The sequence below is a fragment of the Mobula hypostoma genome, chromosome 8 (assembly GCF_963921235.1).
Source record: "Mobula hypostoma chromosome 8, sMobHyp1.1, whole genome shotgun sequence".
Lineage (NCBI taxonomy): Eukaryota > Metazoa > Chordata > Chondrichthyes > Myliobatiformes > Myliobatidae > Mobula > Mobula hypostoma.
This window is the reverse complement of record NC_086104.1, coordinates 78,816,705-78,834,806: the sequence shown is the minus strand read 5'-3', so window position 1 is coordinate 78,834,806 and position 18,102 is coordinate 78,816,705. Positions and strand designations below refer to the sequence as shown.

The following is an 18,102-nucleotide window of genomic DNA, read 5'->3' as shown; positions in this document are numbered from 1 at the left end:
ATGTCACAAAAACCTCTTCGCCCAGCACTCTCTAGAACCTTCTCCTAATTCCACCATCCTGATTGACTGACACAACATTCCTAAGCTGAACAACATCGCCCCCTATCTTTCACTCAAACCCAAACATCCTAAAAGCAGAACAGACTGTTCTTACAGAACTGCAAAAATGAAATACCTACAGCATAGCAGTAAAAATCTTGACCTGCTATGCGGAATTTAATCATTATTGCATCTGGTTCACTGTTTATTGGCTTTTACAAGGTCAAGTTTGAAGATTTTAGCTCCAATTCAGTGCATTTATGGCTTTTTGGTAAATAAAGGAAAGGTACGTCACATCCGGAATTTCTCCGGTTAGCGGACAATTCCCTCTGATGTAATAACCAGGTAAAATACTGATGAGGAATTTCAAATAAAAAATGATTGTTAGAAACGCTGCCATAAGTTATTTCATTCCTACAATTTTATAAAAGAACTATCTGTCTTTCAAGATAGTGACATTTATTTAATTACATTGGAGTGCTTCTGAAAAACTATTGATTAAAAGAACTCATGTTTTCTTATGGGATAGAAGGAAGCTATTCAGCTCATCAAATCTTCAACAAATCCCATCACCCAAAAACCAATAAGATCATAGAAACAGAATTCAATCATGGCTTTTTTTTTCCAACCCTTTTTTCCTGCCTTTTTCTGATAACCCTTAACCCCCTATCAATTAAGAACCTATCAATCTCTGCCTTAAATGCACCCAGTAACTTTGCCTTCACAGCTCCCTGTGACAAAAGATTTCCACACATTCACCATCTTCTGACTCAAGCAATTCTTCCTCATTTCAGTTTCCAAGGGCCGCCCCTTTATTCTGAGGCTCTACCCACTGACACTAAACTCTGCTACTAACGGAAAGTTCCTGTTACTCTCTCCAGGCCTTTCAGTATCTTGCAGGTTTCAATAAGATACCCTTGCTCTTCTGAACTCCAGTAAGTACACGTCCAGTGGCATCAGGTGGTACTGATACATTAAACCCTTCATTCCCTGGATCATTCGTGTTAATCTCCTCTGGACCCTCTCCAGAGCCATCACATCTCTCCTTTGATATGGGGCTCAAAATTATTAACAATTCTCTCCCTTATCGCTCCGATTCTACTATCTTACACGAGGGGTAATTTTCGGTGTCCAATTAATCTGTCAACCAGCATTTCTTTGTGATATCAGGGAAAACTAGAGCACCCAGAGAAAACCCTCACAGTCACAGGGAGAGCATGCAAACTCTACTGAGAGAGCACTTGAGGTCAGGATCAAACCTGGGTTGCTGGAGCTGTGATGATAAAGCTCTGCCTATTGCACCACTCTACCATCCTGCAACACTGAGGTCAAATGCATTTCACAGTAATATCTTTGACAGATTTAAGGAAATTGTGGGAAAATTAAATGAAAAAGCGTGATCATTAAATATGTATCATGATTTTAGTTGGCTATATTTCAATTATGGCTTGTGTCATGTTTGTGGACAATAACATTTGGCAGTATTTTGAAGTTATGCAGCAAATGTTGATTACAAGGTTTACCTTTGACCATAAATTAGCAGAAGCTAGATAAATTCAGAGGAAATCAATGGGAAAATGGGGAAATAAAATGGGTTGTTATAGAATTAGCAGAAAAATGAATAGTCAGCACAGAGTCAGTGAGGTAGAAGGTTTCTTCCATGTGACTCGGAGTTTAGACTTGTGGTTGCTACTCTAGTACTTTGTCTTGCATCTTATTCTAAACATGTTGTTGTGAATTTAAATGCTATGTGCATCATGTTTTCATGGCAATATATTTTGTTTGAAGCGCTTATTTTGTTTCATCAGATGTATTGAATTAGATTGCTGGGATGGAAAAGGGGAAGACCAGGAGCCAATAATAACACACGGCAAGGCGATGTGCACAGATATTCTTTTTAAGGTAAAACTGGTCTTGGTGGATTATTAACAGAATTTTATTCTTAATCTTTATACTTTATATAATTTTGGATAAGGTAGTGGAAGGTCTAAGATCAATTTTCTCATGTTTCTTAAAAGTATGCTGTTTAACCCAGGGGTCCCCAACCTTTTTTGCATCGCGGACCAGTTTAATATTGACAATATTCTTGCGGACTGGCCGACTGGGGTGGGGGGTAGGGTTGCCAACGGACAAGATAGCAGTCAAATGCGTTGTTTACCCAGAAAGACTACAATGACCATGAAGCCTTGCGCGGGCACCAGTGCGCATGCGCGTCGTGACCTGCCGATTCTCGCCACGCAAATCCTTTTTGACGATTCTGTTCGTGGGGGTGGGTGTTAATCATTACTGGAATATAGGCGATAAGTGGGTAATACACTCAATTTTGTTTCTAAAAGGGTTTATCTAACGAATTTAATATTAAACACAGCGCATATTTTCCTCGCATGAATACAGTGATAAGTCAATTATCAGGGGAGGACAGGGGAGCTTGAAGTGTTGAACGAACTTCCAGTAGAAGTGGTAGAGGCGGGTTCGATACTATCATTTAAAGAAAAATTGGATAGGTATATAGACAGGAAAGGAATGGAAGGTTATGGGCTGTGTGCAGGTCGGCGGGACTAGGTGGGAGTAGCGTTCGGCACGGACTAGAAGGGCCGAGATGGCCTGTTTCCGTGCTGTAATTGTTATAGGGTCACTTATAAGTCAATAGCATCATAACATTTTAAGTAACATTTGGATATTAAACACACAGCACATATTTCCTCCATATGAACATATAAAATCATTGCAACACACCAATATCGCTGAATCAGTGGGAGCCCTGGGCTTGTTTCCCTGCACCAATACGGTCCTATCGAGGGGTGATGGGAGACAGCGATACTCGAAGGGGGTTCGTTATGTCCAGTCTATTCCGCAGTTTAGTTTTCGTTGCATTCATTGCAGAAAACTCCGCTTCGTAGAAAAATGTTGGAAATGAAAGCAACGTTTTCAGTGCTTTCGTGGGTATCTCAGGATATTTAGCCTTGACTTTGATACAGAATGCCAACAGAGATGTTATGTCAAACATAATTTTCAGCCCGTCGGTCATTGGCAAGCTCGAGGAGTTGATCTCCTTCCCACCCTGACAGGGATGATGCGCGGGTCATGACCTCGCATGCATAATGGCTGATCAGTGACCGGGACAGGGAATGAGGAAAGGTGCAGCTGACTCATATCGCCAAATCATATCGTTTCCTCACGGCCCGGTAGCGCATGCTCTGTGGCCCCGTACTGGTCCACGGCTCGGTGGTTGGGGACCGCTGGTTTAGCCCATTGAGTCTAGACCTATTCTCAAAGTGTTCCCCAAACCTGGGGTAAAATCTTGACTAACTGTACTTTATTTTTTTTAATTACTTGTAATATTTTGATATAATTAAAATAATGTTTACAATTTTAAACCTCTTTGAATAGTTTTTCCTCATCTCCACCAGAGACACTTAAAGTGCCTTTGATGCCTGGTAAGCTCTCAAGAGTTTTAACATAGTGATTTGGGATATGATTCCTCAAGCTTGTACACTGCTTGGGGCATACACTGCCTTAGATTATGATATTGCATTCCAATAACAGAGTGGCTTGAATAGACTGGATTTAGATTTATCACATGTACATTGAAATAAACAGCGAAATGTGTCTTTAGTAGTAACAACCAACACATGCAAGAATGTGCTGGTGCTAGCCTGCAAGTGTGGCTACATATTTTGGTGCCAACATAGTATCGTAGAATGCCCACAATGCTTAACAGAACACAGCAAAACAAGCCCCACACACACACACACTCACTCACGCTCTCTCACACTCGCACTCCCTCTAACCCCAGGACAGGCCATCTTCGGCCTCTAGCGGACTTGTGGATTTGTAGACACTGTGCCACGACTTCCCCAGGTCAAGAGATTCATGGACTTGGGATTCCAATCATTGAGCCTTGACTTCTGATCAGCCTTTGGGCTTCAATATGGACCTTCAATTGGCCTTTTTTGCTTCAATAAGGACCTCCGATCGACTTTAGGGCTTCGATCTTCGGTATTGGCCCAAAGCTCGTAAATGATGACGAATAAGAATTGTAAATGAGGGCCTAAACTCCAGGCCTTGAACAACAGACTCACCAATGATGGGACACCAAATGTCCTCGCTGGTTGGCTGGCCGGATATCCAACCACGCCTGCATTGCTGGCCTTCAAACACAGGAGCAGACAGTTAGACTTAAATTCTGCCCTGTACTCTAACTCCTCCACATCCCTATCCCTAAACATTACCTGATCTCTAACTCCCCTCTCTATCCCCAAAACCAACCCTACAGAGCTTAAAAAGAAACAAAATGAAACCTAACTAAATCTGACCCCTGACCTCTATGGAGACCGCAGCTGGGTGCCATCGTGATTATTATTTGTTTACTTGATGAGCTAAATGGACTCCTATGTCATCAGGAAATATGAGAAATAGGATTAATTTCAAGTCATTAACTGCAACAGTAAATAATGTTTTGGTAATTGGATCAATCATCATGACCTCTGCCAATTTTTAAGTTGAGTTATGAAATATTTTTATCCATTTTGATCATTTTCCTTTCAATATATGTAACAGAAGATGTGAGTGATTTCCATGCATTTGATAAACAGCAGTATTAATGACTGCGATGTGATCATTTGAAGATTGATAAGAAAAAAATTGGAAATTTTAGAATGGAAATTCTGAGTATTCAACGAAAGTTAATGAATCAATATTTAAGACGTGTATTTTGGTATTGTTGTTTTGCTGACAGGATGTAATTCAAGCCATCAAAGAAACAGCATTTGTAACATCAGAATACCCTGTCATTCTATCTTTTGAAAATCATTGCAGGTAAGAGTCTGGATAAAGTCTGAGAAATAGTTTTGTCCTGTCACGTTAATGTTGTCAGCTGAGTGATGTAACTATTCTACAATGCTAAATATTCCTATTTTACAGTAAACCCCAGCAGCACAAGATGGCTAAGTATTGTGAAGACATTTTTGGAGACCTTTTATTGAAGCAGTCCCTGGAATTCCATCCAGTATGGTTATTATTATGTACATAGAAAATATATTTTAAAATTGTTGAACTGAAAACTTGGTGCAAAACGTTGAGCTGGTTACTTTGCTTTGCAGCTTGAAGCTGGCCGACCCCTTCCGTCCCCAAATGATCTGAAAAGAAAAATACTCATCAAAAATAAGAGATTGAAACCTGAAGTAGAAACAAGTAAGTTGGAACTGCAGAAAATACATCTTTATATTATTTTAGTAAAGAAATACTTTTGATTGGTGATTTGATTACCAGTAAATTAAAATTCACAGGAATGCTTACAGCTAGCTACTAGAGTTATGATGATGGAGTTTGAGTAAAAGTAAGTCTCACCTAATTATTAACATTTTATGCATTACTGTCTGAGGCTGGTGAGCAATTATCTTTGTACAGTGGTGTTGCTGATACTCAAGCGAACAAACTTGATTGAGAAAGATTTTGTGATGTTGGTACCTGTGGATTGAGAAGAGGATTAAAATGTTATTTGTTCATCATTTTGGTAAGCTATTACATCATTGGCACAGCTGACTCTGAGTCAGAGGGTTTGAAGTTAAAATCCAACTTTAGAAGCTTAAATACAATAATTAAAACAGATACTATAGCTCAAAATGGTACACTATTTCAGGGAGTGGGTGCTGCATTATTAAGGGTCTTCCAGCTGAGACGTTCAAACCACTCCTTGTAGGTTTATGCAGGGGGATGTAAAATTTCAATCTATTCTAAAAGAAAAGGAAAGCCATTTCTGTATTCTGGACTACATTTTATCTCACAGCATCATTCAAGGTCATTATATCGGCTCCCACAGCATCATTCATGTAGCCATAAGCAAATTGTTGTTAATGGCAGTAGTTTGAGCACAAAAATTGGCTTGTGCATTTTTACTTTACAATGACAACTACACTTGAAAAGATAATTCTTTGGCTATGTAACACTTAGAGATTTCCTGAGGCTGTGAAAAGCACTCTATAAGTGTACACAAGAAAATGAGAAAATAGGACAAGGGTGAGGCCACCTGGCCCAGCAAGTCTGTTCCACTATGCAGTGTGATAATGGCTGGCCTTCTCCAGCACTTGGCTTCCTTTCTGTGTTGGATGCATAAACAATCAATCTCAAAAATATGTCAAACTCTACTTTAAATACTTACAGTGAACTAGACTTCACAACCCCGGGGTAGAGAATTTGAATGATTCATTATCCTGTGCAAGAAGGAATTTCAACTCACTTTGTTTAAAAAGATCATTCTCTGATCTGGAAACTGTTCTGTCATTTTACATTTTCCCACATCCTTTCTTTTCATTGAAGTTATTAACCAAAAGAAATAGCTAACATAATCACCTAGTTTTTAAGCTCAAAATATTGGGTTCCAGAAGTCAATGAAAGAAAAACTATTACCAATAATGCTACTGTCTGTATTAGTCTTCAAACAGCATTCAAAGGTCATTTGCTTTTCTGTTAATGGGCTGAATCATGTTTGATCCCATTCACACTTCATGTTTGCTTTCCCCAAGATCCCTACACAGATTATTTTGTTGCTGCTGTGCGGCTTTCATTGTACTGATGACCTTGCTGCTGTGGCCATCCCACAAGGTGGAAACATATAGGAAAGCCAAGTGGGCTTCAGATAGCCAATCCCGAGGCACTGCCCCAGATCACCCTCATAGCCTTCCCTGCTGTTTTGAAGCCTTTTTAATTGTTTGTATTTAATGATAATCAGCAACAATTAGATACAGTTGAAGTATATCTTAATCTTTCAAAGTTATTTAAAGTAACAATATTTTAAAACATATTATGTAAATTAACAGGCATTAGTACAATTAAAAGAACAGAAAAGTAAACCACTTAATTTTACTTACCTTTTTAATGAAAGTGACAGCTCAATTTAGATGAAAAGGGGAACACTACTCATGTTAACTATGATTGATGTAAATCTGATGGGCCTGATGCAAAAGTGTATCAGTTCAGTGTATTATGGAATCACCACTCGGCTTGGTGCTGAGTTTAGAACTGGAGTTGGGAGTTCAGACTTCCAGTGTACTCTGTATTGCCACACTTTAGTACGTGGGAAGGGAGGCCCAGAAATGTGTTAACCCGGTGGCTGTCAATCTTATTTATGCTTCTTTGCTGAAGTGATAAATTGGGACAGAGGGATTACGGGTCTGTTGTTATAATGCACGACTGTATTTGGGTAGTAAGACAGCAGGGAGCTCAAGTCTTGCTATTGATGGAATATCTGTTGTATTGGAAAGAGCAAAGTTCCAAGCACTGTGGACAAAAATAGGAGAATGTATTCAGTAGTGCAATACTTCAAAAGCCTGGTAGATTAGACTCTCTAACTGCATCACTGTTTCAATATTTAGTTGACATTTTAAAATTTGTTGATTTCAAGGAAATTGAAATTAAAAATCCATGCTACTTCGCAGGTTCTGACTCCTCATCTTTTTTTCTCCAGTCCTGATGAAGGGTCACGGCCCGAAACATTGATTGTACTCTTTTCCATAGTTGCTGCTTGGCCTGCTGAGTTCCTCCAGCGTTTTGTGTGTGTTGCTTGGATTTCCAGCATCTGAAGATCTTCTTTTGTTTGTGATTGGACTACTTCAAAGCGAAAGTTTTTTTTTAATTTGCTTGCTCATAATCTGTGTGACTTCCATTTGTGAGATCCATGTTGTACATGCACAAGTCACTGCTTGAAGGTTTCTAGCAGAAGAGAGATGTTAACTCATTACGAGGAATTGACAAAATGATGGCTTGGATCTTTTGCTAAAAAGCCAGTAGTTATATCCAGACTTATTGGCCCTGATTAGTTTAGATCTCCCCTGCTTGTATGAGAATACTTAAGTTCTGACCTTCTGCACTGCTGGCTACCACCCACAGCATCACTGCCATTTATTTTCTACTCATGGAGTTCAGCTACAGAATGTAAACCTCTGCAGTTACCCTGCAACATTGTCCACTGTTTCTCTGTGAAATTGTGAGGGAGAAGGATGAGGGAAAGTTACAACATTTAGAATTGAAATTATAAAGGCACATTTGGTTGTTTGAGGCGTGTGAATATTTTTGACCATTTCAATTTTAACTCCTTTTAGTAGTTCATGTGTTCTAATTTTTTTGGTACTTGGAGAACTAACGGGGAAATTACCTTGCTCAGCAAGTGGATGCATCGAGGCAAAAGATGGCAGCTTAATTATGAACAAAGAGGAATTCCTAAACAAATGGACAGAATATATAAAAGAACTTTTTGAACACTGAAGAGGAGAAAAACCAAACAGAAAGAAGAATCTTGAAGGACCTAGCATTCTAAAATCATAAATTCAAGCAGCCGTAATTAAAACAAAACATAACAGAGCAACTGGTCCAGACAACATTGCTGTTGAAATGATACTGGCCTTAGAAGATTTTGGAATAGAGAAAATAACAGAAATAGCAAATGAAATCTATGATCATGGGGAGATACCTGATGATTTAAGTAAATCAGTGTTCATCACCCTTCCAAAGAAAGAGGGAGCAACAGAATGTGAGTTACATCGTGCAATAAGCCTGATGAGCCACGTGGCAAAAATTATTCTCAGAGTAATCATGATGAGAGCAAGATGCTGTATAAAACCAGGAATCAGTGAAGAACAATGCAGCTTTGTGGAAAACACTGGAACCAGAAATGCAATTTTCATGCTACGGATGATCTGTGAACAAGACATCCAGGTACAAAAAGACATCTACCTATGTTTCATTGACTATACAAAAGCTTTTGACAATGTCAGACAGCAAGATCTTCTGAAAATACTTCAAGATCTTGACATAGATGGGGAAGATATGTGTTTCTTAAGAAACTTGTACTGGGACCAGACAGCATCCATCAGAATAGAAGGAGAAGTAATTGAGTATGTGAATATCATGAGAGGAGTCAGGCAAGGTTGTGTCTTTTCACCAGACTTATTCAACCTGTATAGTGAAAATATCTTGAGAGGTATCAAAGACATTAAAGGATACACAGTTGGAGGCCATAATATAAATAACATCAGATATGCTGATGACATTGTACTAATAGCTGACTCAGAAACAAAACTTCAAGAACTACTCACTATCGTGGCAGCAGAAGGTAATCACAGAGGCCTGTCAATCAACACCAAGAAGACAGAAAGCATGGTCATCTCCAGAAAGACAAACATCCCACAATGTGTGATCAAGATCCGAAATACAAACATCAAACAAGTCAACAAATTCAAATATCTTGGCAGCCTAATAACAAGTGATGGCAGGTGCAACACAGATATCAAATACAGAATAGCAATGGCGAAAGAAACTTTCCAAAAAATGAAGACCGTATTAACAGACAGAAAGATGAGCATGTACACTAAGAACAGAATACTGCAATGCTACATTTATTCTATCCTGACTTATGGAAGTGAATGCTGGACCATTTCTCCAGCAATGGAAAAGAGACTAGAAGCAGCTGAATTATGGTTCTACAGGAGAATGTTAAAAATATCATGGACCACACACACATCAAATGAAGAAGTTCTCAGAACAGCCCAAGCAGTTCGATCACTCATACCAACAATAAGAGAAAGACAACTCAGATTCCTCGGACACATCATGTGGAAAGATGAACTAGAAAACTCATACTCTCTGGAAAGATTGAGTGGAGTAAACCTAGAGGAAGACCTCAGCTTATGTACATCAAGAGCATAGCCAGGTGGATACACATTGAAGAAATGGAATTCATCCAATAAACGAAGGATAAATCTATATGGAAAACCATGGTCACCAAAGTCCGTATCGGATATGGTACCTAGACAGACGGACAGACTTGGAGACAGTCATTGAACTGTTAAAACTAGGGGGGATAACTTGACCAGAAGTTAAATCGATAGTTAAAGAAGATTGTTACAATACAAAAGAAGGCATATTAGCCCAATATGCCTGCTGTCCCCTAGTAGGAGAATCCTGCCAGTCTTGTTCCTCTACTCTGCCATTGCTCTGCAAATTATTCCCTTACAGCTGGTTTCCAATTTCCATGTGAAGATACAGATTGATTCTGTTTACAGCATTCTTACAGATAGTGGGCTCTAGATCTCAAGTACCCTCTGAGCTTTCTTTCTATCTCCAGATTTATTTTTCTTTCCCAATCTGGTCCTGGAAACATCTGCTTATGGGAGCTGTTTCCTTTCATCAATCCTCTCTAAGCCACTTGTTATTTTCTATGTTCCGTTTACCATTTTTCTTTCAAGAAGAACATCCTCATCTTCTCCATTCTAACCTTGTATCTGAAGTCTCTCATTCTTGGAACGATTCTAGTAAATCCTTACTGTAACCCCTCTAGGACCTTCACATCTTTCCCGATTACCAATGACTAAATCTTGACATAGTACTCCAGGTTTGGCCTAACCAGCTAAACCTACACAATTCAACATGACTTCCTGAAACTCTGTTTATGAATCCCAGAAACCCACATTTTCCTGACCCTCTCTTTGCCTGCCTTTCTATTTTAAGATTGCACATAGGTTTCCGCTGCCCCTGCGCACTCATGAAAACTCTGCCATTTAGCCTGGACCATCTCTCCTTATTTCTACTGATATAATTCCACAATTCTCTTATTAAAATTCATCAGTTACATATCTGCCCATTCAGCTAACTCATCTGTATCTTCTTCCAGCATCTTACTATCCACGTGACTCAGTATTTGCCTTTAAAACAAACTGAGTTATCTATAAAATTGAAAAATTTTATGCAAATCCACGTCCAATTAATTAAGTTAAAATATAAGTTTTCTCTAAGGGAGAATCACAAGGAAGGGGTCATAGCTGCAAATTGGGAGGCTGTTGATTTGAAATTAAGAAAGGTTGAAATTTCTTCTCTTAAAGGTAATGTGTATCTGGAATTCTCTGCTGTAGAGGGTGGGAGGCCAGGTCATTAGAGATGTTTAAGGTGGATATAGATAAGTGTCTGAAACATTTAGGTATAAGCCTGTTGCCCTGGCTACGAAGGATGGGTCTGGCCCCACTCCCGCGCAATGCCCCAGTCAGCTGGTCGTTGCCGCCATACCTGTCCTTCATAGAAAAGTTCTTCCAGGACAACGCCTTTGACCACAGGGCCATCAGGCAGTGGTCGGCACGTAATGTCCTGCAGGCACTGCAGGAGAAGGAAGTGATGTACACAGTGGGGTGATTCCCTGAGCAAACCATCCAGTTCATCTGGCAAAATGCCTCATTGCCAGACCTCACCAACAGGCACCAGAACCTCACCTGGCTGGCGGTGAGAGGGGCCCTCCCAGTCAAATCCCTCCTGTATGCCCGGAACGTCATCTCCACACCCCACTGCCCACGGGAGGACTGCAGTGAGGAGGAGTCTGTGACCCACCTCTTTGCACACTGTGAGTTCGCAGAGAGGGTGTGGAGGGGGATGGACGAGCTAGTGTCACGTTTCATCCCCAGCAGCTGCGTAACAGAGGACTCTCTGATCTACGGGCTGTTCTCGGGGACGCACATGGAGACCAACATCCGGTGCTGCTGGCAGATCATCAACTCGGTGAAAGACGCTCTTTGGTCGGCCCGAAACTTGATGATCTACCAGCACATGGAAATGTCCATGGGAGAATGCTGCCGACCGGCACATTCTTGGCTGCAGGAGTACATGCTGAAGGACGCACTGAAACTTGGTGCAGCCCACCGCAAGGGCCCGGTGGGGAAGGACCACAGTTTAGGTTTCTTCTCCCGCGGGAGTGGGAGGGGTCGGGTGGTGGGGAGTATACCCCTCAACAATGGTATCGAAAGGTGAAACAACAGAGTGCCACGTGGGTGGCTAAAAGTGTGGAAATGTATAGACCGTAATGGAAACATCTGTAAAGAATTGAGAGTCATTGAATGGTTTATTGTACATCATTTTATTTTTGAATAAAGTATAATTTGAAATAAAAGAAAATTCAGGTATAAGTGATTTGGCACAGAAGTGGAAAAGAGAGTCTTGCACAGGACTTCTACTGCATTCCCTTCCACAACCTCTTCTGTTATCTCATCAGAACAGTTACTTGGATTGGTCCATCAGAATTTGCCATAAACAAATCAGTGCTGACTCTCATTTATCAATTCCAAATTCCCTAAGTGCCATTTAACGTTTCTCTTGGTTTTTGAGGGCAGGGCTTGCTGCTCACAGTCAGTAAACCCTACATTGCCACAGCCCATGTCAAATAGTTTGCAGCTGTCTTACCTGAGGAATTTTGTGCCATGGTCCCTCTCCAGATGAGAGCAGGTGTAGTGGATGAGCAATGAATAGGCTAACTTCTAGATTTTTTTTTTAGATAGAAAAGCTGAAAGAACAGGAGATTGTAAATTAACCCTGACAAAATAAATTTAAAATGTTGCAGAGTGAAACTTCGATTAAAATAAATCTAGCTGACTGTTAAAATGAGTATATTTTCTTGCTTTATACATCGGTGACTCAAACATCTGATAAAGTAACTAAGCAAAGTTTTAGCATACAGGTGTCCTCCGCTTTTCAAACGTTCGCTTTACGAAACCTTACTGTTACGAAAGACCTACATTAGTTCCCTGTTTTCGCTAACAGAAGGTGTTTTCACTGTTATGAAAAAAAAGCAGCGTGCGATAAAGGCAGCGCATGAAAAATAAAAGCAGTGTGCGCCCCGAGCAGCCGCTCTCTCCCAGATTCGGAACTGCATTCTCGCCGGCATAGCTTAAACACGTGCCTGTGAGCAGCCGTTAGCAAGATGAGTTCTAAGGTATCAGAAAAGCCCAAAAGAGCTCGTAAGGGTGTTACACTTAGCGTAAAACTAGACATAATTAAGCGTTTCGATCGTGGTGAACGAAGTAAGGACAAAGTGAGTTCGGCTTGTGGAAGCTGACGAAGATGATGTTGAAGAGGTTTTGGCATCCCATGACCAAGAACTGATAGATGAAGAGCTGATGCAATTGGAAGAGGAAAGGATAACAATCGAAACCGAATGAGTAATGATAAAGTACGACTTTAATTTTGAAAGAGTACGTCGGTTTAGGGCATATTTGCAAAATGGTTTGAGTCCTTACAAGGAATGGTATGATAGAAAAACGCACAAGGCTAAGCAGTCAAGCATACTGTCGTTTTTCAAGCTGTCCACGTCAGCCACAACGACGACGAACCTTGACCTTCGACATCGAGGCAGGCAGAGATAGAAGAAGATGACCTGCCTGCCCTAATGGAAACAGACGACGATGAGATGACACCCCAGTCTCCTCTACCTCCCACCACCCCAACCCCCGGGCCGCGGACAGATATCGATTCGCGGAGAATGCAGTGGTAGCCGGGAGGCACACAGCACATCTTTAAGAAAAATGCCGAAGTAAACATGCTAATTAATTAGGTGCCGCCCGGCATGTAATTGTCGGCTCAGATCAGAGGCGATGCAATCAGCAATCGCCTCTGATCTGGGCCGACAATTACATGCCGGGCGGCACCTAATTAATTAGCATGTTTATTTCGGCTTTTTTCTTAAAGATGTCCTGTGTGCCTCCCGGCTACCGCTGTACTACTGCATGCTTCGCGGATTGGTATCGGTTCGCTCCCTGGAGGGTGGGGGCCACTGCACCACCCCAACCTCCGACGACTCAGCCTAACACACCATCATCAGTGTGCGCAATGTCTTCCGGATTCCCGTGATACCACACTGTACATACATTATTTCTATTTTATATAGGCTGTGTATTTTTACGTGTTATTTGGCAGCTCATTAGCTTAAAGGTTACTGGAGAGCGCTTGCGCCGTGTTTTTGCTGAGAGCGCTTGCATGAGATTTCCACTACGGCGAACAGTTCAGGCAATGATTGTGGAAAAGTATTTCTACTTTATATAGGCTGTGTATTTATCATATCATTCCTGCTTTTACTTTATGTTACTGTTATTTTAGGTTTTTATGTGTTATTTGGCCTGATTTGGTAGGTTATTTTTGGGTCTGTGAACGCTCACAAAATTTTTCCATATAAATAACTGGTAATTGCTTCTTTGCTTTACGACATTCTGGCTTACGAACCGTTTCATAGGAATGCTCTACCTTCGGATGGCGGGGGAAACCTGTACTGAGAGTTGGCTGATAGAGTATCTTCGGTTTGCAATTACTGTATATTGTTTTCTCCTTGTTGCGTCTCCATGCTTTTATCATCCGAACTTGCACCTTTACTCACCCACGAGTGAGCTTCAGTTGCCCTTCCTCTCAAATGCCCGCTCAATAGTCAGTCCCACTTAATAAATTGCCTTGGAATGTGAAATAGTTTGTTTTTCTCCCCCAGAAAAAAATTTAATTATTTTGATTTGCAGAGAAAAAAAAATTCGGGCACATTTTAAACCAGTTGATTGCGTAGGTTAATGAAGATCACTCACTGGAGGCAGTTAAAGACTTTCCAAAGCTCAGGGAACCGAGGGCTATAGGGAATTGGTACAGAAAAATTGAAGCCTTGAGCAGAGAAGCCCATGATATTGAATGAAGGGGAAAGCTTGAGAGTCCTGCGGGAATACTCCCATTCCTTTTGCCTGTGTTCAGTGTTTCAAAGTGCGGTACATCTAATATCAGAATCAGGTTTTTTATCACCGGCATGTGACGTGAAATTTGTTAGAGAAAAATAGTAATAATACATAAAATAAAAATAATAATAATAAATAAACAAGTAAATCAATTAAGTATATTGAATAGATTTTTTAAAACGTGCAAAAACAGAAATACCGTATATTAAAAAAAGTGGGGTAGTGAGTACGTATACAGTATAAACCTGAAATTTGTCCCCATCACAGACATCCACGAACCACAAAAAACATAGAATGATAGGAACATTGAAATCCCTCCCCTTCCCTTCATACAAGCAGCAGCAAAAGCATTTTCTGTGCTACACAAGTCAATTGCAATAAGTAATTAATCATCAAGATAAATTTAAGACCTGTTATTGGTTACATTAAGTCTGCAATACGTGCTTGAATGACACTTCCTTGATTTTAAATTCCATGTGTGTGGCCTGTAGACAATTGAATCTGCTTGTGCAAATGCAAGTTTTTATATTGCTTATAAAGCTTACTTTATCATTACTTCAAGGCAGGTTAGTGGTGAATATTTGAACATAGGAAATAGGAGCAGAAGTAGGCCATCTGGCCTGTTGATCCTGCTCTCCACCATTCAATAATATCATGGCTGATCTGACCATGGACTCATCTCCACCTACCTGCCTTTTCCTCATAACCCTTAATTTCCCTACTGTGCAAAAATCTATCCAACCTTGTCTTCATATATTTACTGATTTAGCCTCCACTGCTTCATTGGGTAGAGAATTCCACAGATTCACCACTCTTTGGGAAAAGCAGTTCCTCCTCATCTCTGTCCTAAATTCTGGTGGAGAAGATGGCGGCGCAATAGCAGCGCGCGCGGCCTCTCCTGTGAATGATATCTGTCAAGTAGGGGACCGTGCACGATTCTGATTTGATGGAGATGGACGTGAGATTACGGAGGAACATCTGGAAAACTTCTGAAATGCCCGTTTCGCTGCCGCTGCTACTGTGTGGTAACCGGAATCTCCAGAGCAGAAGGCCGTGAATCCTCAGCTTTGCTTGTTTCAGCGGCCGGGGCTAGGTCGAAGGCGCTCGGCAGAGGATGGCACTTGGGAGGCTGTATCGGAGGGGCTGGTCGGAGGCTCGAAGTTTTCGGATGGACGGAGTCAGTGTCGGCTGTGGTTGGCTGCTTCCAAGGCATCGGCAAGTTGACGGTGCCTGGAGGTTTATGGCAGGGAGTTTCTCCCTTTTGCCACCTGCTATCGGGGACTCGGGAGTTGATCGACTTCGGGACTTTGAGACTTTTTTTTACTGTGCCTATGGTTTGTTCTTCATCAAATTATGGTATTGCTTTGCACTGCTGTAACTATATGTTATAATTATGTGGTTCTGTCAGTGTTAGTCTTTGGTTTGTCCTGTTTTCTGTGATATCACTCCGGAGAAACATTGTATCATTTCTTAATGCATGTATGCATTTCTAAATGACAATAAAAGAGGACTGAGTGTTCTCATAATCTAAATTTACTCCCCCAAATCTTGAGGCCATGTCTGCTAGTTCTAGTCTCACCTATTAGTGGAAACAACTTTCCTGCCTCGATCTTATCTATTCCTTTTATAATTTTATATGTCTCTATAAGGTCTCCTCTCATTCTTCTGAATTCCAGCGAGTACAGTACTAGACACTCAATCTCTCCTCCTAGTCTAACCCCTTCATCTCTGGAATCAATCTGGTGAAACTCCTCTGCACTGCCTCTAAGACCAGTATATCCTTCCTCAAGTAAGAAGACCAGAACTGCATGCAGTTCTCACCAGTACCCTGTACAGTTGCAGCATAACCTCCCTGCTCTTCAATTCCATCTCTCTAGCAATGAACGCCGACATTGCATTTGCCACCTTGATAGTCTGCTGCACCTGCATACCAACCTTTTGCAATTCCTAAGGACCAAGGCCATGGCACCTGGCACAAGAACCAGTGTTAAGTAGGTGTTAGGATGGGTATTTAACTGTTGCAGCATTTCTCCTTTGGAATTTTCAAGCAGCAGCCCCCAAACCCTACCCTGTAGGTGGCTAGAGTGACCTTGACACCTATTCCCTACACACAGTCATGACCAGCCCCTTCCATCCCTGTACTTGGGTCACGAGTTAGAGTAAGTAAACAAACGTCATTTATGGTGCACAATCATGGGGAAATCTGCAGATGCTGGAAATCCAGAGCAAACGTACAAAAAGCTGGAGGAACTCAGCAGGTCAGGCAGCACCTGTGAGAAAGAGTAAACAGTCGACATTTCAGGACGAGACGTCATCAGGACATTTATGTTGTGCCTTGAACATAGTTTTGGGTGTTGATCAAGCAAAATTTAACACTAGACACATAAAGCAATATTAATCAGAATCAGGTTTATTATCACTGGCATGTGACGTGAAATTTGTTAACTTAGCAGCAGCAGTTCAATGCAATACACAATCTAGCAGAGAAAAAAAAATAAACACGTAAATCAATTACGTATATTGAATAGATTTTAAAAGACATACTAAAACAGAAATACTGTATACTTTAGAAAAAAAGTGATGTAGCGTCCAAAGATACAATGTCCGTTTAGGAATCGGATGGCAGAGGGGAAGAAGCTGTTCCTCAATCACTGAGTGTGTGCCTTCAGGCTTCTGTACCTCCTACCTGATGGTAACAGTGAGAAAAGGGCATGCCCTGGGTACTGGAGGTCCTTAATAATGGACGCTGCCTTTCTGAGACACTGCTCCCTAAAGATGTCCTGGGTACTTTGTAGGCTAGTACCCAAGATGGAGCTGACTAGATTTAAAACCTTCTGCAGCTTCTTCCAGCCCCGTGCAGTAGTCCCTCCATACCAGACAGTGATGCAGCCTGTCAGAATGCTCTCCACTGTAAAACTGTAGAAGTTTTTGAGTGTATTTGTTGATATGCCAAATCTCTTCAAACTCCTAATAAAGTATAGCCGCTGCCTTGCCTTCTTTATGACTACATCGATACGTTGGGACGTGGTTAGATCCTCAGAGATGTTGACACCCAGGAACTTGAAGCTGCTCACTCTCTCCACTTCTGATCCCTCTGTGAGGATTGGTATGTGTTTCTTCATCTTACCCTTCTTGAAGTTCACAATCAGCTCTTTCATCTTACTGACATTGAGTGCCAGGTTGTTGCTGCAGCACCACTCCACTAGTTGGCATATCTCACTGCTGTATGCCCTCTCGTCACCATCTGAGATTCTACCAACAATGTGAGCAAATTTATAGATGGTATTTGAGCTATGCCTAGCCACACAGTCATGTGTATATAGAGAGTAGAGCAGTGGGCTAAGCACGCACCCCTGAGGTGTGCCCCTGTTGATTGTCAGTGAGGAAGATATGTTATCACCAATCCACACAAATTGTGGTCTTCCAGTTAGGAAGTCTAGGATCCAATTGCAGAGGGAGGTACAGAGGCCCAGGTTCTGCAAATTCTCGATCAGGATTGTGGGAATGATGTTTTTAAAAGCTGAGCTATAGTCGATGAACAGCATCC

At 41.2% G+C, this 18,102-nt stretch overlaps 1 protein-coding gene across 12 annotated transcripts in view; it reads left to right on the top strand.

Annotated features, from left to right (window-relative positions):
• The window catches only part of plcb4a (phospholipase C, beta 4a), a 572,877-nt gene that overhangs the window by 398,982 nt on the left and 155,793 nt on the right, over positions 1-18,102 (top strand). For all 12 annotated transcript variants that reach the window (XM_063056176.1, XM_063056174.1, XM_063056175.1 and 9 more), the window contains 4 exons: positions 1,848-1,941; positions 4,778-4,857; positions 4,963-5,047; positions 5,142-5,232. In XM_063056176.1, the coding sequence (XP_062912246.1) occupies positions 1,848-1,941; positions 4,778-4,857; positions 4,963-5,047; positions 5,142-5,232 (350 nt within the window). The remainder of the gene's footprint in view (positions 1-1,847; positions 1,942-4,777; positions 4,858-4,962; positions 5,048-5,141; positions 5,233-18,102) is intronic.